Source organism: Sceloporus occidentalis, unplaced genomic scaffold (assembly GCF_023333645.1).
Source record: "Sceloporus occidentalis isolate IW3139 unplaced genomic scaffold, rSceOcc1.0.p SCAF_4, whole genome shotgun sequence".
NCBI lineage: Eukaryota > Metazoa > Chordata > Lepidosauria > Squamata > Phrynosomatidae > Sceloporus > Sceloporus occidentalis.
In genome coordinates, this window is record NW_028316984.1 from 186,896,239 (window position 1) to 186,920,470 (window position 24,232).

General features: G+C 42.5%; 1 protein-coding gene across 2 annotated transcripts; it reads right to left on the reverse strand.

Annotated features, from left to right (window-relative positions):
• Positions 1 to 5,211: 5,211 nt before the first annotated feature.
• On the reverse strand, positions 5,212 to 23,343 carry CKB (creatine kinase B). Of its 2 annotated transcripts, none has more exons than XM_089522616.1 (8): positions 23,175 to 23,343; positions 19,861 to 20,076; positions 16,138 to 16,292; positions 13,750 to 13,882; positions 12,060 to 12,231; positions 9,081 to 9,204; positions 8,336 to 8,525; positions 5,212 to 5,630 (listed from the first exon to the last, which is right to left on the reverse strand). In XM_089522616.1, exons 1-8 carry the CDS (start codon positions 23,341 to 23,343, stop codon positions 5,452 to 5,454), a joined length of 1,338 nt encoding a protein of 445 aa, XP_089378742.1. In that variant the 3' UTR covers positions 5,212 to 5,451. The 2 variants fall into 2 exon arrangements, with proteins under 2 accessions (XP_089378742.1, XP_089378743.1); XM_089522617.1 differs by lacking the exon at positions 19,861 to 20,076 and adding an exon at positions 19,181 to 19,368 and having other exon boundaries at positions 23,175 to 23,265.
• Between the last annotated feature and the right edge of the window lie 889 nt (positions 23,344 to 24,232).

A 24,232-nucleotide genomic window follows, 5' to 3' on the forward strand; every position in this document is an offset into this window, starting at 1 on the left:
CCCCCCCTCTCAACCTCTTTTTCTTTAGCATGTTAGCAAGAAAGGCTTTCTGTTGTGCTAAATGTCCCATACCTCTGATACAAGCGATAGTAAAGATTTAAGTGTGTTTTAAAAGTTACGTAAACTGGGCAAAATTGTATTTTCTGTTCAGACTGAAATGTATCTTGTCTTTTTCTGGGCAATCATTCATTTCAAATAATAAACACACTTCTGATATAGATGTTCTTCAGTGTCGATTTTTTGTTTTTTGCTGTAAAAGAACATTAATTATCACTGGGAGGGGGGCGGGACAAACAGTGTAATTTCCATTTCATCTGTGCATTCACTCTAGCATGTCACAATAAAAAAAAACAGGACATGTGTGTGGCCAAGCACTTCAGAGTGTGATGAAGATGGCAAATGTTATTAATGAGCAAGAACACACAAACTAGGAGAAGCTGCAGCAGGTTGTTTTGCCTGAATCTAGTAGGAAGGCAAACTTCCATCCTCTTGCCCTCTTCCACTCTTGTCCTTGCTGAGTTCATTGAGTGCAAATGCCTCAAGATCCTAAAAAAAGATCAGACCAGTGTGTGTGAAACCTGCCTACTCCCTTTCCTCAAAACTACAACTTTTAGTTTTCTTAAGTGGCTAGTTTGGAACAAAAAGAAAAGGTCTTTCCTTCCCTCAATAGACATAAAAAGGAAAGTCTTCTAGGACCACAATTCACCTTTTGGGGTCCAATCTGGAAGAGTGAAAGGATGCTTGGAGCATCCAAGGGGGCCAAATGCTAGTTGGTTATGGGCCACCCAGTTCCTTCTAGTTTAGAAAATAATCTGTTGCATTGCTTTTTACTTTTCTGTTACTTTATCATCATCATCATCATTATTATTATAAATCTGGTAAACTATATACAAAACATGAGACAACAATAAAGCAAAATAAAACAATTCATCTCACAACTTTGAATTATTTTGTGGGTCTCCTTCTTGGGTTCTGCTCAGTGTAAGCGGTCGTTTTAAAGTCCAGTGCTGTCTTTGTGTAGATTTAGTCTGGAATGCCCAACATTTCTGTTACTTTAAAAAAAACAAAACCTTTGAGACTCATAGAAAGTATAACATTCTGGAAGAGTCCCAGCCAAATATTTCTGAAAATGCTCTTAAAATTAACCTTGGAAAGTAACTAGGAAATTATTCTTTATGGCAGGATGGGTATCATGTGCCTCCCCCCTCCCCTCCAGTTGTTGGACTATAATTCCTGGCAAGCCCCACTATTCCACACAATCTGGAGAACCTCATAATTCTTCCTCTGGGTTTACACCAATGTAGTATTGTCATCCTCACTTTTTAAAATTTAAAATTTGGGCAAGTCACAAGCTCTCAACCTTAGGGGATGGCAATGGCAAAAGTCCTCTGAACAAATCTGACCAAGAAAACCCCATGATAGGTTCACTTTAGTTGGAAACGACTCAAAGACACACAACAACAACAACAACAACAACAACAACAACAGCAGGAGCAGCAGCAGGAGCAGCAGCAGCAGCAAGCTTTTGTTGCAGTCTGATTACCCAAACAAAGAATCATATAATTATTTGACTTGTAATGTGTTACTTCCACCTTCTGGATAAGTGGATTGTCTTTTTCTTGGCAGTTGCTGGATGGAAAGGGTGGATTGAGAGTGGTGGGAAAAGGTGAAATAAAGAGTTTACAGAGAAAGAGAGGGAAGGCGTAGATCCATTCCAGTTTTCACTCTGACTTTCCATCAACATGGAGTGCCTGACAGACTTGCTTATAGATACATAATGCTGAAGATTTGCTAATATGGTAAAAATGTGTAGTAAGAATAACTTCATGTCAGAAGACTTGACTCTGTTCATAGTGGTCACCATGTTCTAGTCCGTTGCATGCTCAAGTCTTTCATCATTCTTTATTGCTGCCTTCTGATCTTCAACCTAGTCTCCCATTAATATATATTCACACACACACACACATGCACAGTGATCTAAATCAGTTCAGAGTGCACAGCTGCTTAGTGGTAAGGCACATTCATGCCTCCCACAATACACACCATTTGAATATTTTCCCTTTTGTGAAAGCGATGAAGGATTGAATCATATTTGCCATACCACCCACTAAAGCATAGTGCTTTCTTCCTTGACAAGCAAGATAGGCGTCATTTTCTGTTGATCTGCTCTAGGCAATTGTGGTATCTACCAGATGCTTTAAATTAAAAACTGCATAAAATGTATGTGTTCTTCTTTTAAAGCTGTCCAGGAGTTGAGATTCTAGATCATCTGACAATGAAAACATTCTTGATTAAAATCATACTGAGGCACTATGCATGGCTGAGCTCTTCCCCATGGAAGATTTTTTAAAGAAACCTTCTGTACCTCAAAAAGGAGCATGCCAGGGATGAGAGAAATTTAAAGCATTCATCTGACACCTCCTTCCCTCAAAGTTGGCAGTATTTTCAGGACTTTGCTGTCAAGTAAAAAAAACAAAAAAACCAAGATGGCATCTTGCCTCCCATTCCATCTACAGAAGCTGACTGGACTGGCAGTTGAATTGTTGAACTGAATTGTTGAATTCAGCACTAGTGGCACCATTGTTAGTGCTCTGAATGTTGGGCTACAACTCTGAAGGTCAGGGTTTAGTTCCCCGTTCGACCATGGAAACCCACTAGGTGACCTTGGGTAAGTCATATGCACTCAGCCCCAGAAACCCCTGTGATAAGTTCACCTTAGGTTCACCATAAGTCAGAAGTGACTTGAAGGCACACAACAAGAAGAAGTGCCAGGATAGCCACTTCTGCCTTTTTTCTAGAGGCAACAGGCTAACTGGCGCTTTTAGCCCCACTATTTCTAGGACCAGTTTTATCACATCATCAGCTGTCTGAATGCAATGTGTCTCAGAAAATTAACATCCAAACCTTGCGGCAAAGTATGCCATAAATCCATGGTGGGCTGAAAGCAGAAATTATCACATTTGCCTAAACATTAGTTGAATGCGTTGGCTGTTCTGATTTCTTAGAGTTATTCCTTGTGAGAAGCATCTTACAGAAAGTTTCCATTATCAAATGCAGAATTTGGAAAGTTATTTCTTCAAAGAAATGTGTTCCCATTAGTCATTGCAGTGTTTGACCATTCATTCATTCTCATCTTTTGACAACTGAAAGCCAGCATGGTGTAGTGCTGGACTAGGACTCTAGAAGAGCAAGGTTTAAATCCCTACTCATCCACAGAAACCCAGTGGATGGTTTTGATCACACACTCAGCCTAAGAAGACCGCAGTAGCAAACCTCCTCTGAATTAAACTTGGCAAGGGTCAGCATAAGGTGGCACAGTGGTTAAATGCCTGTATTGCAGCAACTCACTCACAAACCACAAGGTTATGAGTTCAATCCCAGCCAGGAGCTCCAGGGTCAACTCAGGCTTGCATCCTTCTGAGGTCACTAAAATGAGTACCCAGATTGTTGGGGGCAATTAGCTCACACTTTGTAAACTGCTTAAGGAGTGCTTAAGTGCACTGATAAGCAGTATAGAATTGTACTTCCTATTGCTGTTGCAAGTCAGGGTTTGCTTGAAGGCATATAACAACTCCTCTAGGGGCCTATCTCTTAAACCAGTGGTGGGGAACCTATGGCTTTTAAACACACCAGGTGCAGATGAAATGCCTGTCTATAGGGGGTGAATATGTTCACTTCAAAGCCTGCCTGCCTTTCCCTACAAAAAGAGGTGGGATTCTCAAGGACTCAACTGAGATGAACTATCAGATAGAGAAACTCATGACTGTCCACACAGTGTTTGCTTCTATGTTAGCCCATAGTGACTGATGAAGCGGTATAAGACCTTAGGAAAGCTGAGTTTTGCTCAGTGTCTAGAGCAAGGAAAGAACCAGGCATCCTTCCTGCAAAATGTTGTAACACTGCAGCGCCCACAGTATCCCTTGCCATCATAGCCAATGGTGAGGAATCCTAGCAGCTGTAGACCAAGAGTATTTCAAAGGCCAGAGGAAGAGGAAAAGGTGGTAGAGGTGTAATAAACAGAGGAAAAAATGGCTGCAGGTGTTGCAATGACCAAGGGGTGGCAGCAATACCTGTGCCAATTAGGAGATAGAGCTACCCTGGTGCCTTCCAACCTGTTTGGGAGCTGGCAGGGCAGCTTCATCTCTTGATGTGGATATCCTCCCAAGCCACTACACCAAGTCAAAAACCTGGTTTATGTTTAAGTCAACAACTGGATCCTCACCATTATTACTTTTTCATGGGAGCCATCAGGCACCATTGGTCTCAAATTAAGAGGTGCCATATTCTACTTCACCTACTTAGTTATGGAGATGTAACTCAGTATTATCTCCTGGCCCACCCTGCCACTCCCAAACTTACTTTACCACGCAATAGCCACAAGACATGGAGATCTGTTCAACTGGTGATCAGGGCAGGATATAGGAGGATGACATTTCTAACTCCCTCATGCCATCCAATGGGGTTGCAACAAGGAATTGTGACAGGGCACCTGCTTCAAATTGTCACAGCCTTGTTCACTGGTAGGAGAGGTGGAAAAGTCATCCTCTAGTGCCCTGATGGTCAGCCAAACAGACCTCCATATCTCAATGTGGCTGTTGCCTGGTAAAATAGGTTTGGAAGGGTGTTTACAATTGTGGCAATAGTGCCACAATCATGACTATGTAGTGTTAGTGAATATGGAACAGTCATGGATCTAGTTTGTAAATCCATGCATGCAACACAGTATGCCAGCCCTTGTCTCTAACTTTGGTTAACTCAACCTTCACATCTGCACTGCATGAGCTAAGGAAAAGCCTTATTTACAATGTAAAACATGTAAGCAAAGGCCAGGGGAGGACCTGCCATATCCATCACCTGTACCCCTGCTAGCTTGCCACAGCCAAATAGTGAGATGGTAGAAAGAATTTGCTTTTCCATGAGACTGCTGTCTTAACTGCTAAATTGTTTTTGTGTGTGTGTGTGTCTTCAAGTCGTTTCAGACTTATGGCAACCCTATCATGGGTTTTCCTGGCAAGATTTGTTCAGAAGTCTGCCATTGCCTTCCCCTAAGGCTGAAAGCATGTGATTTACCCAAGGGCACTTTCTGGATTTCATGGCCAAGTGGGGAATTGAGCCCTAGTCTCCAGGATCGTAATCCAATACTCAAGCCACAACACCACACTGGCTCTCAACTGCTACATATTTTTTTAAAAAACTAGATGACAATCAAGACATTTTTCAAGCCAAACAATGGTTTTATTTCAGTTTCTCCATGACAATTTAGCCATCAAAAAATAAACTCTAACACAGATGGATGGAAGACTTTCTACAAGTGTTACTAAGTGGGGATTTCTCTGTAGACTCCAGGGTTTTGATTGGAGCATTTCATGGTTGTTTTTCCTCTCTTTTTTTGTATTATTCATCCAATAAGTTAGGAAGAAGCATAGGGATGTTGGGATGTTAAAGTGCTTTTCATTTCTGAGCAGGGATGAGGTCGTCAATGCACTGCCCCTTCTCAAGGCATTTTTCCATTTCAATCAGCAATTTCACCCCGTCGACCACCATCTGTACCAGCTCCACCTCGGAGAATCCAAGCCGGTCAGCATTTGAGACATCAAACACTCCTCCCACTGCAGCGGTGTCCACACCACCTAAAAACCCACAAAGAAATAAAAGACAGCAATCAGATTAAGCAGCTGCTTCCACACATTGCTATTATGTTTATTAATGATGTTGTGACATAAACAACTAGCACTATTAATATCAAAGGTGCTACAAGATCTCTCTACATACTAATGTCCCTGCATAGGTCACAGTTCTGGGCTTCCTACCTCTTCATCAGACCCCGTAAGAACAGGTAACTGTACCGTGTTTACTGCAGGTAGTTCAGCCATGAAGCCTTTGTGAAGCTGCCTGCATGACCTCTTAAACCCTGCTGGAGATTGTCCACCTTTCAGCCATGCTGGGTATGAATCAGGAGATGGTGGCTGGACAAGCAGTATCGTGGAATGGTGAAACTAATATCTGACTGAGCATGAAATTCCCTCAATGGCCTTGGGATAGTCACAGACACTGCCAGCCTCTACTACCTTGCTGGGTGGTTATGAGAATAAAAGAGCCATGTACATCACTTTGAGCTCACTGAATGAAAGGCAGGACATAAAAGGAACTAATCAGGTGTTGTTTTTAAGTTCTTGCATTCTGGAAGTGAATCCCATGCTTCAGCTATCGGATGTTGAGCAACACCAAGTCAGGCAAGTCCATGCCTCCTAGCACTTCCTGCACCAAATGAAACAAAACCTAAAATAGACTTTGTCTCCATGGCAATTTACGACATTGGCCTGAGGAATTCACCTCTTCTGTTTACGGGATTATTTGCAAACAGCTGCCCAACACAGACAGTGATTTAAAGAGCTGACTATTGCCCTGATAAACACCCAATGAAATTTCACAGGGTTTTCTTAGGCACGGTATACTCAGAGGTGGTTTTGCCAGTTCCTACCTCTGAAATGTAGCCTACAGTACCTGGTATTCATTGGTGGTTTCCCATTCAAAAGCTAACCCTGCTTAGATTTCATGTTCATGCCAAATCTGATGTTACTGTCTGAGCATCAATTTTGAGTGTTATCTGAGCTGTCTGCTACAGGAATGTTGTGTTGTTCTGTGCCTTAAAGTAATTTCCAACTTATGCGGACCCTTAAGCAAACCTATCATTGGGTTTTCTTGGCAAGATTTGTTCAGAGGATGTTTTCCATTGCCTTCCCTAAGGCTGAGCGCATGTAACTTGCCCAAGGTCACCCTGTGGGTTTCATGGTCGAGCGGGGTATCGAACTCTGGTCTCCAGAGTCAAATGATTACACTACGCTGGCTACAGAGGTGCTACCTTGGGATTATAAGCTAAAGCAGCCAAAGGGTATGTCATCTTTCAGGTCAGAGAGGACATCCAAGCAAAGTCAGCCTTATTGTTAGGTGGAATGAGATGGTCTCTTCAGACAGCAGTGAATTATCTAGGATAGAGCAATGTGCCACACAGCCTATATCCTGGAGCCTCTTAAACTAACCTGTTGCCTTCAGGTTTGCAAGAGGATCCTGAACCATCATAGAATTTTCAGATGCCAGTCCCACTGGCTGTTGTACACAGGACAAAAGGAAGCACTCTCAGGCAGCCAAATGTCTTGGGTTGGCCCTGCCTTAAAGGTCCAGTGTGTACTTTGGTAATAAACCAGTCAGAGTTAAAGCAAGTCAAATTGAAGGTATACAACTATGCTTGGAAACTGTTCAATTTTCTTTTCTTTATTTGCAAAACCCACCCCTACATAGAAGTACAGGCATACCTCCATTAACAAAGCCTCTGACAAAAAAGCTCCTTTTCACAAAAGTCTTTTTACACCCTGCTCCCCTTGCCTTTTCCTCCTTGTCCTCAGTCTAAGTCGAAGTTTATTTAGAAGCATCAACATTGGGAGGCCAGTGAAGGAGGGCTAGAGAAACATGGATTTTCTGTGTATGGCTGAAATAAAGTTTGAGCTTGGGGAAAAAGGGATCATGTTCTAGCCATTCCTGTTGTAACTGTGTGGACCTTCCTACAACAGGCAAAGTAAACAGCTGCTGCTTTGAGAGTCCTTTACTGAACAGACAGCAAAACAGAGAGAAAGGGGGAAAGCCTGCCTCACTAATTACCCCAGCATTTTTTTTTAAAAAAAGAAGCATAGATCTAAATAAGTTTGGCCATCAAACTGGAAATCACAAGAAACATGGAAATTGGGGATGGGAAGAATTCCTGGATGCATTTTGGAAGAAGTTTTCAAATCTCTAAAATGTTCAGAATGTTTGTGTTTACTTAAACAAGGCCATATCTGACCTGATTGTTTCATTTCACATATGCATATTGTTCATTTTAAATTTTAAAAAAAGTTGACTGAAATCTGTTGAACTGGTAATCTCTTTTTGTGGACTAGGAACTCATCCTTATTCTTTCCATGCTGTTTCTGACACTGGTATGAAATTTGCTGTTAAAGCAGCAATGTGCAGGAACATATCTACTTCATTAACTGAGGCACACACATAGTTAAGTTTCAAGCTTTAAAAGGCTTTAGCCTTTTTTATCAAAGAACAATGCTTTTTGGCATCGGTTAAAAATCTGTTCTCTTCTTTTTTGGCACAGGCCTTTTGCGTTTCATTTGTTTTCATGCTGAGAATTATAAATGCTTGCAGACAGTAATGTTTTGTTTTAATGTCCTGTTCCTTTTGCATTGCTTCTGTGGCAGTTTTACAGGTTTCACTTTGTCCTGGCTAAAGAACAGACAGTCAATTCAAAGACAAGGGAGAAGAAAAAGATACCAAGTTTTCAGTTTCTCACCTGTGCCACGTTTCTGCAGCCTCAGCCTCTTGAGGATTTCACCAAATTTCTCATGCTTGCCAAGGTTGGGCAATTTAATATGGACTCCTGCACGGAGACCTGTGCCAAGGTTGGATGGGCAGGTCAAGATGTAGCCAAGGTGGGGATTCCACATAAATTCATAGTTTTTGGATTTGAAGAGCGTTTCAATCTAGATGGAAAAACAGAAAATTATGAGAATTTATATGCAGGCAGGGCAACTATCCCTTTCAATGCTCAGTCAAGATAAATCTTGCAACACACCTTTTTATAGTGTTCTTGTGTATTAATTTGGAAACAGTATGTCTATCTGCTATTCGTTTACATCTATAGACATGTAAAGACTTAGAAGAAGGTTGTTTAAGCAAGCAAAGCTCTTAACATTCCAATACTGATCAGAAATTTGAGGGACAAGACTTCTTTATTGGGTTAATGCTTTTATATTTCTATTCCTGCAAAAGAAAAAGAAAAAGCAGGCAGGTACTACTACAGTGTTGGCCAGCAGAGTTGTGCTGTCAGAGGGAATCTGCGTTCTTTCCTTCAAGCGCACTGCACCAGAAGCTGTGTCTGGACTGGGAATTCACAGCCCAGCCAGCGCATGCTGCTGCATTTATTTTAGAGCCAACACTTAAGTCAGCATTTTGGATTGAGCACTGCAGAGGAAGCCTGCACCAATTCACCACCTTCAGGAAGTTTCCATGCAGCTCTACCAGCAATCATAATTTACCTGTGTTAGCCCTGTACAGAACCGGGTAAAAACTTCTCTCATATTTCCACCTTTCTGCATGGAAATAACTCTAAGGTGGTCTTCCTCATTGACCCAGACAAGGAAGGTCTTGTTGTCATTGTGCCTGAGGGGAGATAAACCAGGAAATTGGTTGAATGATCCACATTTTTTTACACAAGCTACAGAGCTAATAAATAGAGCTATGTGTTAATTTGTTGCCAGTGATTCTCAACGTTGGGTTTTGTAGGGATTTTGGACTTCAGCTCCCAGAAGTCCCAGGTAACTTAGCCAATGGTCAGCCCCCACGAGTTGAAGTTCAAAACATTTTGGGGATCAAAGAGTCAGAAACATTGACTTGCATCATGAGTTTGTACTTTCTGAAATAACCTGTCAGTGCTGTTGGGCCTAGCACATAATTATCTTCCAGTAATATTTGTGAGATAACTTCTTAGGCAGTCTCTCATCCAGAGATGGAGGAGGCATGTCCTTACTTTGTTCCAGCAAAGTAAGTGTATTGTGTGCTCCAGCAGCCAAGGACATTTGAGTTCTCCTAGGTTATAGCTCAAGCACAGTAGCATTATCTAAGAAGGTGACAGTACAGATAGGTGTAATATATAGGTATAATATATGAGTAAGTTGAGAACCTTCCCCCTTCAGTTCCAATTCTCATTCTTTATCAACTCCATTTCAAGTTAGAAACTTTAGGGATATATCAGTCGGAGTCTCCCTTATTCAGAATTCCAAAATACTCCAAAAAACAAAACTTTTTTCATGGACAGCTGAGACAGTGACATTTTTCAGTGTACACAAACTTTGTTTCATGTACAAAATTATTTTAAAATATTGTGTATAAAATTACCTTCAGGCTATGTGTATAAGATATATATAAAATATAAATACATTGTAGATTGTACACCATTGTCAGGTTGTATACTTTTATTGATTAATTATCTGTATGTACAGTGCTGTGTACGTGTACAGCACTATAGAAATAAACTATAATAATAATAATAATAATAATAATAATAATAATGTAAAGAATTAAGACTTGGGTCCTATCTCCACGATTATGCAAATATTCCAAAATCGGGGGGGGGGGGGGGTGGAATCCAAAATGTTTCTGGACCCAAGCATTTCAGATTTAATCACTGTAAATTAAGAAAATCATTTATGGAGTTTTGCTGAAGATGCCTTCTGTCTCTGTATTCCTGACTGCCAGCTACCATGGACAGCAATCAGTTCTGTTGGTTCTTAATATCAAATTAGAGGAGTGGGGTTTAAATTCCATGCCAGAAGTAGGTTTCCAAAAACCCACTGAACGGTTACATAAATAAAACCTTCAGAAATGGACAGTTATACAAATAGTTACAAAAAATGCAGGACTTAGTCTAGGTGCCTAGAAGACTTGCATTTTCTCTCCCCATCCAGCTTCCCAAAGATGCAGTTTTCTTCTACTTAAGAAGCAAAAATATAAAGAACATATTTTAAATATTCCTAGAAGGAATCTTCCCAGGTAGCTTTCTAAAAAAATCATTTTAAGCATTACAAGCTCAAAACCATGCTGGACTTGTACCTGAAAGTTTGCATCCAGATCCTGACTAGTCAAGATGGTTTCTCTGCCTAAGCAAATTCAAATATTGTTGTAAAGGGTATTAGATATCTATATTTACCTTACAGAGGCAGACAATATATGTCTTCCATAAGTTTTGGACCACAGGTCAAATAATCCCCATCCTTTGGCCATGCTAACTGGGATTTATGGTAGTTATAATCCAAAACAGCGAAAGGCCACTGGGTTGGCTACCCTGCTATAGAACTTAGGAAGCGAGACACCATGTCTACCACTGGAGCAGAATATCAAAGACACCTTCCAACTGAAAAAAGTGTCAATGTGGATTTACTTTGTATGGCTCCAACAAAACCCGAATTTTGGACATTAATTCATTTATGACTAGAAGTTGTACTTTTTTGGTCATGGCATCATGTCTAGATTCAGTTCACAGTTATGTAAGGGAGTTGCACATGCAGTTGTCTAGTCTTGGATAGTGCAAAACTATCTGTTATTGCCACTTCATTCATTGGGATTGAGGAAACAGCAAACACATTCAGAGATAGGCAATTGGGAGAAGTGGTGTAGCACATCCACCACTTAATTACTACTTGAGTGTTGATTCACACAATACAAGTATGATGTAAGAGCTTAGCTGAGGTTTGGATTTCCAATCCAAATATGCATCCTGGTTACAGTTTGGAGCTCTGATTGATTTGCATAGCCTTTGTGGATGGTTCTACCAGTTCTAAACAAACAAACCTCACAAATCCTTGAGAAAGGGAATCCCAGGGATGAACTGGCAAATGCTTTGTGATATACTGGATGAGTCATCAGTCTGCAGTTGGTTTTTCTGAGGTCAAGTTACTCTAGCCATGAAGCTATTATATCAGTTCTAACCCAGTTTATTGGAATCATGTTTTTTCCCCTGCGGTTGTTTGAAGGACATGTAACACACTGAGAAACAACTCTAATGAAGGACTCTCATGTTTCTTATTATGCTATAAAGATTTGGTATGAGATAGTTTCAAATGCTTAATTTGATGCATTTGAGCAGACCCAGAGTCTACAGACATAAGGCGGCTCTTCTGTCTCAGTGATGACTGTTGGACTAGACAGGCTGTACCAAGCTGTCACTATGCTCCCAAAGTATTCTTAAGACATGCAGCATTTTCTAGACCAAAATATCAGGATGTTGAACAGTAACCTTTAAAAGCAGGACATTATGTGGCAGCTAATGCCCCAAGACCATTTTCCACATTAAGAGACTGCATTCTAACCACAACTTTAAAAAGGCTTGACCTCATACCCACTGAATCCACTTGCCATGCCAAATGTAGGATTCTGGAAGCTATAAGCTATGCTCATGTCCTTTGGGAAGCCAGAAGCATCAATTCAAAGATGTTATATTTCTATTAAACATGACTTACCAAATACCCCGGCCGTCAGGCCAATCTCTTGCCATTCCAGAGGCCAAGAGCAATGGAGAAACAGGCTTGTCAAACAGGAAGTGATCATCAATGAGCTGCTGCTGCTCAGCATCTGTCATGTTCTTCAGTGCATAGTACTTTCCATTGAGGTCCCCTTCCAGGCTAGCCAAAGCTAGGAGACAAGATAAGATGCTTGCAGGATTTGTTGTGGCTCAAAAGAGTTAAACACACAGTTCAGGGAGGAGAATTCAAACAAAATTATTTTTCTATCTTACTACCAGATCTTTGTGTGTGTATATTCTCCCACCCACCCAAGGTCTCCCACTGCTTGGTACACCAAAATTAAGGTTAGCCAGTCATCCTAAGCGCTCTCTGGGGGACTAAGCAGACAGGCCAGGATAGCAGGGGCTGAGCCTGTGCTATCCTGGCCCTGGTACTTGCCCAAGTTGGTCCCCATACTGATCTGAGAACCAGCACACATTCCTTACTTTGTCATGCAGTTGCTCCAACTGAGACGTTTCCTGACACCATGTCTGATGTGGAAACAGGGTGCCTGGCTGCATCACAGGGCTAGGCACCCCATTTCCACATCAGATGCAGTGATGAGGAGCTTCTCCATTGGAGCAATGCATGGCAAGGGAAGGAGTGCAGGGCAGTGTATAAAACAGTTAAGGACTGCCATGGAGTTTCCAGGAAGTTCAGCAATAAACCAGAGGTTATATTACCCTTGGATCAGACCATATCCACTGGATCCGTGTCTGGTCTACCAGGATTGGGCTTGATCCTGGCCCCAGGGTTTTGGCCTATGTCATCTCAACTACATGACACAAGGCTGGGGTGAACAAGGGCCTTCTGGCTCGTGCATACAACCCTACCTTTAAAAAAAAACTATCCACAGCCAGGTAATGAATTGACCATTTCCTAAGAAGTTAAGAGCTGGAGAGAATCAAACAAGGCAAACTGAATGCATTACTTCTCTCTCAGAAAGTGGGCCTCTGTTTCCTCCTTAAGTCAATCTATCATTGTTAGCTCTTGTTAAACATAGGTTGTTTAATGCCATGAGGGGCCTGCATTCTCATTGTGGGACAAGAGCTTCTTGGTGTCATGCCAAGACTAATTCAAGCACATGAAAGGTTTAGCAGAAATACAGCACAGCATCTTATTCCAGGTGTGGTTTGGCTACCTCTGCATTTGACTGTTTGACATAAGCATTCCTCTTTCACAGAGGTGTAAAAATGCACTGTTTTGGCCCATTAGATCTCAACCTTTGACCCTCCAGAAGTTTGGTAGATCACCTCCCCAACCACCTGACACACTAGCCATACTGACTAGGACAGTTCAAGATATATGGAGGTCTAAAGGCTAAAAACAACCAACTTGGCCCCACATGTGTACCAAATTCTCATTTTCCAGCTTGTACCAGAGATATTAATTTGGTACAACCTGAAAGAACTTGGTCACCCCCTTTGATTGTCCCAACTAGAGTAACCCCCTTAAAGCAATTGTGGAATGGTGAAGTAACACCTGGGTAAATCCCACTGATTCAACAGATCTATTTCATGGATTCAAGTCCTAATGTCCTGGGATATTCTTGATTGTCCAGTTGACTACTGGGTTATTTTCAAAACTAAGCCAGGTTAATTACATTTGGGCCACAAACTCGCAAGCAACAAGTATTGCTGAACCGTACCTTCCACAGAAAGCTTTTCAATAGCACGTCTCTCTCCTCTGCTACAATGAGGGGGAAGGCAGAAGCCACGAATGCTCCTACCAGTTCGGACACGCGAACTTAGGACGTAGTTGGGGTCCAGGTCATCACCACCCTGCAGGATGGAATAAACATATTAAGTAGCCTCTCCTGAAGAGCAGATGATCCGGTGTCGAGTGTTACCTTGAATCACCTGCTCATGTAATGCTCACCATTTAATGAGGGCAAGCAAGTATTATTTAGCATTAGCACAAGTCATTCTGTTAAGCTTTAGTGCTGAAGCCTGAGCAGATTCTCCCTGCCCCCCCCCACCATTAATTATAAAACACTTGATATCCAGTTCCCAACCAGCAGCTCACAAGTTCTCAGTTGCATCCAGTCTGTTTAGTTCCAACAAGAATATTCTTATTTAACCAATTGACTAGTGATGAACCAATATGTAGGTAAATCCCCTTGATTCAGTGCATCTACTCTAGGTGGAACTAACAGTAATAGCCAGACTTCTGTCTGCTACAGCCAATTACGAGGGATGGCCTAAATCTGTTTAGCCTTTGCTAGCAGAGGTCAGTGCTTTTTTATACATTCTCTCCAAATGCTTTAAACAAGGCCAGCTCCTAGCTTAAAGTATTGTGTTTTGAGTCCTACAGAAGGAAGCATTTTAAAGCAATTTGTGGTCAAGGTCTTGTAGGTCAATGAAGCATGAGCGCTCTCAGAGAGGGGAAGATGTATTTTATGGCTCACCTCCATACAAGCCAAGACTTGCCACACAAAACAAAAGATGGTCTTGAGCTTGCCTTGTTTTACGTAATCCAAATATGACGTATTTCTATCTTGCCTTTCTTCCAATGAGCTCCCAGTAACTTGTGTAGCTCTCCTCCTTCCCACTTATGTCTGTCTGGCCCAAGCTCAGCCAGTGAATTTCACAACCTCACCGGGGACTTGAACCTGGATCTCTCCTGTCTCAGCCCAATGGGCTTGGTTCATGCTCAGAGCCAACTCTTCAATAGGCCTGAATGGGCAAAACTCTTCATTTTGCCCATTAGGTCCTGTCAGCTAGCAATCCTGAGGAGCCACTACAATTTTATTTATATAGTTCTTGCTGCATACAAACACACTTACTTTGGCTAGAATCTTGTTGGTTAGTCCCAGCTAGAGGAGACCCACTGACTCAACTGTTGAATGTCAACACATAGAGGTAATTCCAGTTGGTTCAATGAATCTACCCTAGTCAGAACTAACAACAGGATATTTTATATCTTATTTTTCCTTCAGGATATTATCTGATCTGAATAATACCAAAGAGCTAGAGAAGGAGAATTTGCAGCTTGGATTATTAACCAAAGTCAACTATTGTACAGCCCCCCAGATTGTAATGGGACTCCTTTCTTTCCTGACACCCAATTATAGTGTGCATTTATTGATTTCCCCTGTTTTGGGATAAAGGTCTGGGTAAAACAACTTCTACTAGTTGAATGAGAATGTTCAATAGTAGTCCTGGTTATTTTAATTTTCAAGACTATTCCTTGTTCCAAGCTTCACAATACTGGTGATGGTGAGGGTTACGTTTAAGGTTGTCACAGCAGCACTGTAGGAAATTGGGGAGATGGTGGAAGGACAATATCCACTGGTATGAGATGCCAATTTAAGAGGGAGATTTGTAAGATCTCCCGAGAGTAGCAATATTCAGCAGCAGCCAAGCCAGGAAATTAAACTTAGACCAAAGGTTGCAACAGTTTTAGTTAGTTTTTGGACCACAACTCCCAAAACCCCTAAGCTAGCATTGCCAGTGACTGTGCTGGTGGGGGGATACTGGGTGCTGTATTCTGAAAAAACTTTTCCAGGCTGTAGTCTAGACATTAGGAATAATAGGCCCAACGGCAAGACCTAAGTCTGAATATTTCCATCTGCACACATATCTATACTACCATTATGACATCTTAAAGCAAGGGCGGGAAGCAATGCCACATGTTTCTGGATTGCAACTCGCAGCAGACCTCCTTATTCCGGCAAAGGCAACTGTGACTTACAGTGCAAAAACATCTGGAGGACTGCATGATTCCCATCCCTGTCTTAGAGGCAGAGATCTCAACTTTTAAAAGATCTTGAAGGCCTCGGGACGAGGGATTATACTCCAGCCTGCAGTCGTGTTTTTTTGACAGTTTGCTTGGGAGGGAAACATCACTAACTTTCTCCTTCTGCACTCAGACCAAATCATCCTGTGTAATATTGTGGCCAAACCAGGAACACCTTTGGGTAAGCCTATTGCATTGCAGCAGAATGAATTTGAGAGAGCAAGACCATTGGACATGCATGTACAATCAAAACAGGCTATTCTGTCACGTATTCCTTGTTATTCAGAGGCTTACCTACCTGCAAGTTATCAGCATTCAAGTCTGTCTTGTGCTGATCCGTAGGCTTGTAACCTCCATGTCGGTCCTCAATAACAGGATCAAAGAGTTCCTTAAACACGTCGTAACACTCCTCATCACCAGCTACACATCCTACTGTCATAATGTATGGATGGCCTAGAGTAACAAGCCAGAGGAATATTGGGTGATGCTCAAGTACAATTCCAAGAGAACAACAGCTTGCATTCCCAACTCAAAATTATAAAGCAAGGCAAAAACTACAGATTTTGCATCTCACTGGGGTTTTTAAAAAAGAGGCCTAAGCAAGCCTTGTTTTGCTATAATGTAAGAGCCTAATTCATTAAGATTTTACAGTTTACATACAAGTTGGTGTAACCATCTGGTGCACTGTCTTATTAAAATGGTTATTAACTACATAGAAAAATGTACGTTTTTAAAAAAACAGTTATTTGTAGTAGAGTCTATATCTCTGATTACTTCAAAATTATGCAATCAAAAAAATTAAGTCCTCCAGTCACAATTGGTTTAGTTTATTCCTCCAGTCACAATTAATTGGTTTAATTTATCCAAGTTGCATGGCAAACAGTATGGGATGTAATTTCACTGGAGGTCACTGGAAAAATACTGAACAGTAGATATATAAATTACTATTCTCCCTTCCAAATCCATTATATAGGCATCTAGTGTTAATACTGCTTTTGTATACAAGGTTGTGCATTTTCCATGCTAATGTTAAAATCCTGCATGCAAACAATACTAATTCTGCAATTAGTGCACATTATGCCAGCTGAGGCTGTACTTTCTTCTACAATTCACTCTGCCATACTTATACCTTTGCATAATTTAATCCAGTGAGAACAAGGAGTTAATGCAGAGCACTGAAAATACAAGAGTTAAAACCTCTTGAAATCTTTAGCAATTTCAGCAGACATAACAGTTAGGGCTAGAAACATTTTTAATTTAACCCAGCCATATTTCTCAGGAAAGTAGACTTTTACACGCAATATGGATGGCATGCACACAGTCACACAGCCACTCATACGCACTGGACATTCCTTCATGCTACAATTTTCTGTTGGCAGGGAGATTTAAGGAAAAAATTCAAGATAACATTTTGAGGGTTTTCTTTCTCCCCCAGCAGTGTGAAGCCATTTTGTCCATTCTGTCCATTTAGCAGTCTTACCACCTTATTCTGGATGATGGCAAGGGCTTTAATTTGTTTATTTTATTTACTTTATATGCCACCTTTCTCCCAGGCTGAGACCCAAGATAATTTCAATCTAAACCAGGAGTGGGAATAACAGAGCCCTGTGGATGATGTTGGACTGCCAACGCCCAGCATTCCTCATCTTTGGTTATACTGGGTAGGGCTGCTAGGACTAAGTCCAGCAACATCCAGATGGCTACAAGAATCCAACTGCTGTGTATGTGTAAGGAATTACTTGCTCTCAGATTCTGGAAGAATTGTCCAGAATTTCAAACTAAAAACCAAAAGCTTTTATTACAGTCAACAGAACATTAGGTCTAGAACTAATATACACCACTAAGAAGCAGCCCAATGGCTGAGAAAATATTTTGAAAACAATGCAGTCACTGCTGCAGCACAGTTGACTCTGTCCAACAGATCAGTGTGGGTTGAAGACATCCTAGTCACAGATTTCCATAGTTCAGGGCTGGGCAACCAGTGGTCTACTGAATGTTGCTGACTCTGATGTGCAACCACCCACTGCCAGTCTGCCCCGTAGTGAGGGATGATGGGAACTGCAATCCAACAACATCTGGAGGACCACAACTTCCCCAACCCTGTTATAGAAGATTGTCTCATTACCAATAAAAGAATGCTGAGCCTGGCGTTGATGTCACTGAGAAACCTACAAGCAGGGCATCTAGCTGAGTTAACCATTTGGACTACAATTCCTAAAATTGTACATAGCATGGCTATGTAGTCCAACCATCACATAGTCCAAACAGTTAACTTTTCTAAGCTCTCATCTAGCCTAGTGGTTCTCAAATGTTGGTCCTCCTGACAATTTGGATTTCAGCCTCCAGAACCCCCAGCTAGCCATGCAATGATTCCAAGAAATGAAGTTCAAAACATCAGAAGGGTAAAACACTGAGAATGACTAACAATAATTCTTTCCAAAATGGTGGACACACCTGGGTACAGAGGTTCTATGAGTTACCAGAGAAAGCCCATATGCAAGATGACAATGATCCTCCCTTGCTGTTCTTCACTGGAGACTCATATTTAGACTAGCTTTCATGACTACTGATAAGCTCATTGTTATGTGCCTTGAAGTCATTTTGAACTTATTGCAACCCTTTACTTATTTAAGATAAGGTTTTCCTGCCAAGTTTTGTTGAGAGGTTTATCACTGCCTTCTTCTGAAGCTGAGAGAGTGTGTGACTTTTCCAGGGTCACCCAGTGGAATTCCAAACATGGGTGTCCCAGAACCCTAGTCCAACACAAACCAAGCTGACTGTCTGGACAAATTTATAAAGGATAAGACTATCAGTCTTTTTCAAATGTATTGTCTATCATGACAGTAATCTGTAAGGGTGTTATTACTAAGGGCCCGAACAGACAGACCAAAATAAATCTGCTTTGGGTCACTTTGGAAGTATGCTGTTTAAATGATGCATGTGTCCTAAGAGGCCAGAAGCCGTGCCAAAGCCATGCTCCAATCCTAAGGACTAGGGCGCAGCTTCTGACCTTTTAAGATGTGTATGTCATTTAAACAGCATACCTCCAAAGTGATCTGAAGCAGCTTTATTGTATTCAGGCCCTAAGTCAGAAAGTAGCTGTGACTGAGGAGGGAAAAGGCATTAAGAAGCTGCATTATACATTCCACAGTTACACTCAAGTAACAGAAATTTGCTCCAAGCTTCTTGTTTCAGCTTTTTTGCATTTCCAGAGTTACAGCTGTACTCCCATCTCTCTCACACAAACAAACACACACTCAAAGCAAAAGCCACTGTTACATCAGCTGGTTTTGCAGAGAAGATTCGCAAAGCTTTGGGCGGATTTTGGTTTCGTTTTTTACCAGGATTATCAACCCCAGTCTGAATGGTATCATCCAAGGTGAAGCCACTTGGGGTGACTCTGTCTCTCAGTTTCTGGTACAGTTCCAGGGTTAAGACCTTGGCCATGTGGTTGTTGTGGGTGCTCAGGTCCGGGTATTCCTCATCAGGAGGCAGTTTCTGGTTATTAAAGGGGGCCATTTTGCTCTTGCTAGAGAGTGATAAAACACACAGAACACTACAGGGTTAAAGACAAGATTGCAAAATATCACCAAGATCTGCTCCCCCTTTATTTGCCAAAGAAGTGCCACAGAGGATAATCAAGTTTTCATAGGAGAGTTTTTTTGTATACATATATACCCCTCAAATTTAATGGACATTAAGTTTCCAAAGTTTCTTAACAGGGGAGAAAAAAAGAGAAGATCTTGTATTTCTCTTGCTGTGCATCAAACTGAGTATTTAGCAGAGCATTTACACAGGGTTTTAGAGTAAAATTGGTTTTGCAAAGCAGCTACCTGTGTTTTCAGTTTGCATGCCTCAACAAATCAAGCTACCTTTAAACATCCAGGCAGTGCCAAGCAGGTAGGCCTTTGGAAGGGTTCATAAGGAGGTATTTTGAGATGCCATTTTCAAAGCAGCACTTCCTCATTTAATGGAGGGAGAACAGATCCGGATCAAAGAAGGGCCGCCCCGTATCCTTTACCTGGGTTGTCCACCCCAGTCTGAATTACATCATCCACGGAAAATCCACTAGAAGTCTGCTTATTCCGCAACTTGGTATACAGCTCCAAGGTCAACACTTTAGCCATATGGTTGTTGTGGGTACTCAGATCTGGATACTCATCCTCGGCGGAGTAGTTCTTCTTCAAGAGGTTGTGGCTGTTTGAGAATGGCATGGTGGGCACCTGACTGCAAGGAGCTAAGGGAGAACAAGGAGAAGAAGAGAGGGGAAAGGCGTCACCTCGCTTCCTGCAGGGAAGGGAGATTAACTTTACTCAGGCTCTGGACAGAAGCTGGGCCACTAAGCAAGGTCACCTTGCCACTCAAGTTGCTACCTGCCAGACATTCAAGCACTCTCCCTGCCTGGCACCTGTGGTGGCAACGGCAGAAGGTTGCCAGGCATTGGGCCAACATTACAGTTCCTCCTCCTCCTGGCACCAGATGCAGGGACCGGGACCAACACACAGCAGGAAACCAGCAGTCACACTAAAGGATATGCACAAGGTCAAGGCATTGGATCAGTGGCAGAGGAGGCCAGGGATATAAAACTAGCCAGCATCTCTGTCTTTGAGTTTCTCCCCATTTCCTCCTCCTCTTTCCACCAGCTTTGGCAGAGCTGCATTAAGGCGTGCCTCCTGTCCTTGGTCCCAAGGGGTCACCTTCAAAAGGTAGACATATAAATATATATTTTTGCTGCAAAGCAGAAAAAAGCAAGATTGGGGAATCCCTTTCCTGGCAGGTGGATGTAATAGGAAGCCTCCTCCTTCTCAATCTCAATCTTTCTCTCTCTCTCTCTCTTCTGTTTATAGTCACCCCTCCATAGACACAGACCCTTTATCTATGGATTCAACTATCCATGGCTTGAAAATATCCCCCCAAATGTACATTTATTGGAGTGTTTATAGCTTTTTTTTTTTGCAGTGCCCTCCATCTTATTCTTCAGTGTCCTACATTTTGCAGTGCCTTATCCCATCTGGTCCTAATATACAATCTCCAAAAAGCAAAGCCTGATTTTCCTATTTTATATAAGGAACAACATTTCCCTACCCTGCTGTGTATAATGGGACTTGAGCATCCATGGATTTTAGTACCCATGATGTGTGTATGTCTGTGTGTATCCTGGAACCAAACCCCTGCGGATACCAAGGACTCACTGTAATACTGTTTGACACCACTGTAAGTGCTCCAGCTCCATCTGGTACAATCCTGGGATGTGGAGTTTGACAAGGTCTTGTGCCTTCTCTGCCCAAAGAGTGCCACAAACCACAAGCCTCAGGACTCTGTAGGATGGAGCCAGGACCATTAAAGCGAGATCAACCTGCATGATTTCTACAGCAGAGCCCCAGGGCAACCAGATGTCCTAAATGCAGAGGAGGATGAGGCACTGCAAAAATGTAGGACATTGAAGAATAAGATGGAGGGAACTGCAAAAACAAAAGCTACAAAACTCCCATAAATATGAATCCCTGCTTCTGAGTCCCGCTCAAAGTAGAGGACATCTTGACATTCCTCCTGGGCAGCAGGCGGAAATGGAGGGAATGTCACCCTGCGTTGCCCTCTGCTCTGCCAATTTGATGCCCAGGGGCACTGGGTGCTTCCCTAGGGAAAAGGGAGTGCCAGGGAGGACCCACTCTGCCTTTCCCTTTCCCTCTCCTTCTCCCCCAGGGCCTCCCCAACCTGGGCTTCCCTTTTGCAAGAGCAGAGGAGCCGGTTAGGGATGTGGCCACTTGGGTTTGGCACAGGACGCAATGCCAGCTTGCCAGGCAGTGCTGTAAAGAGCTGCCTACACAAACACACACAGATGCACACACACAGGCAATGATGCCTTGGTGTTTTGAGGTTCTTGATCTCTCTCTTTCCTTGGATCTCACCTGGGCACAGGGGAGGCAGATCTCCAAAGCCAGCTGAAGGGTAAGGCAGAGGCTCAGGCTGCATCCACACAGCAGAAATAAACCGGGTTGACACTGCTTTGACTGCCATGGCTCCATGCTATGGAATACTGGGAATTGTAGTTGGTTTTGGTTTCCCAGAATTCCATAGCATGGAGTCAGGGCAGTCAAAGTGATGTCAAACCGGTTTATTTTTGCCATGTGGACGCAGCCTCTGCCAGATAAAATGTAGGACACTCCAGAAAAAATGGAGGATGCCACCAAATAAAAACTCAAAGAACACTCCTAGATCTATAAATCCCTGCTGCTTCATCCCGCTCCCCAAAAAACTGGAGCACCTTTTGGAAGGCCTCCTGGGCAGCAGGTGGACATGGAGGACAGGTCCGGGAAAAGGAGGACGCCAGAGGCTGCCAGGGCTAGCTTCTCTCTTCCTAACCCCTGCTGGGGATGATGGGTCTGCCTCCTCCCTCCATCAGCCCAGGGCTTCCTTTTCCCTTCCAGCTCCAGGAGGAAAGGAACGAAGGGGAAAGGAACGGCAGCAGCCTCTCGTTATGTAACGAACTCCTCTGGAAGAGCAAGATCCTGTAAGGATGCAAATACCCTGCTAAATACCAAATGCTGCAAATGCCAGTCTAGGAGGGATCCAAGGGGCAGAGCCAGCCTTGCAAAGGAACAGATGAGGATGAGGGGGATGGAGGCTGCAGTTTTGGCTCTCTTCAAGGGAGACCTTGCGGGGAAGCATCTTCTCCTTGGACTTGGTTATCCTCCACCTTGCTTTCCTTCCTTCCCTTAACCAGCCATTAGCAACCCCTCCCCAAAAGAAAAGACCTTCAAATATGATCAAGCCTCCTTTTGCAAGATCCTCATATTTAAAAAAATGCCAAAAATGCAAAAACTGGTTTTCTTCCTTTAAAAAAAAGGGGGTGATTTCTTGGCTTCCTTATTAAAATAATAATAATAATAATAATAATAATAATAATAATAATAATAATAACCGCAGGCATGCAAAAAAAAAAAAAAAAGCAAAAGCTATTTTAAAAATTGGGCTTCTTGGCTTCCTTATTTTTTAAAAAAAGAAAAGCTCAGGCATGCAAAAATAGAAAAGCTATTGGAATAAAAGGGCTTCTTGGCTCCCTTATTTTAAATAAAAGGGCAGGCATGCAAAATTTACAAAAGCTATTGGAAAAAAGAGGGCTTCTTGGCATACAAAAATACAAATCCTGTTTTGTTTTGTTTTTTCCTTTTTTTAAAAAAAAAAGAGGATTTTTTTGCGTCTTTCCCAATAGCAAAGAAAAATAAAATGGAAAAAAAATCCCTGCTAGATGGACTTCACTTTCCCTCCCCAAGCCCTGCAAAGCTAACTGCTGAACCAGAACCTGCTCCTTTTTTTTTTGCCTGGGTTACTTACCTAGAGTTTCAGAGAAAAGAGAGCAAAAAGAAAAGCAAGGGAAGCAGCTCTCTTCTTTTCTTTCCCAGCCTCTTGGAATCTGACAGCTCTTCCAGACAGACCTGCCTCGAATGGAACTTGGCCCCCACCTTCCCATCCCTTTTATACCCAGCCAAAGCCAACCAGCCATTGGCTGCTATTTATATTCCATTCATTCCATTGGAGGCTTGCTCTCAAGGAGGGGAGGGGAATCCCTCCCAGTTTGGCTCCCAGTCTGAGGCCAGGCCTCCCAGTCAGATCTATGGGTGTCTATGCAAGAGCAAGAGAGGGAGACAGAGAGACTGGGCCCCTAGAGTTTCTTTCATTTGGGTCCCAGGTCAGAAAAGGAAAAAGGCAAGGCAAGAGAGAAAGGTTCTTTCCCCCCTCCTTTTCCTCCAAGGAAAGAGCAGAGTGGAAGACAAAGGGAAAGGATGATGAAACAGGCACAATGTGATTCAGCATCTCAGGGCCAAGAAAACAAGGGCGGTGCCAGTGGAGACAGGTGCTGCGAGAGCAATGCCCACAGAAACAGAAGCATCCGAGAGAAATTGCCAGAGATAGTATCGCAGTTAGTGCCATCCACCCAAGAACGTGCCACCTGGGCCAACAAGAGCACACTAGGTTCTTGGATCATCTCTGCCAGCATGGCTTGAGTGTCGGACTTGGCCACGAAACCCACTGGGTGGCTTTGGGCATATCACACACTTTTGGCCTCAAGGGAAGGCAAGGGCAAACCTCCTCTGAACTCATCGTGCCAAGAAAACCCTCATGATTTGGCCACCATAAGTCGAAAATGACTTGAAGGCCCACAACAAATTTGGATCATTGATGGGCCAGAACTCTAGTCTGTGGTAACACTTGGTAGACTATAAAACTGCCATGGGGGTGAGGAGGAGGTGGAGGATGAGGAGGATGAGGATGAAAATAATAATATAACATCAGCTCCTGACAGGTAAAGACCACCTAGCAAAGAGAAGTCACTTGGAAGGTTTCACTGAGAATGATGGGAGCTGTGTTGCAATTCTATCTAGCCTTTACTT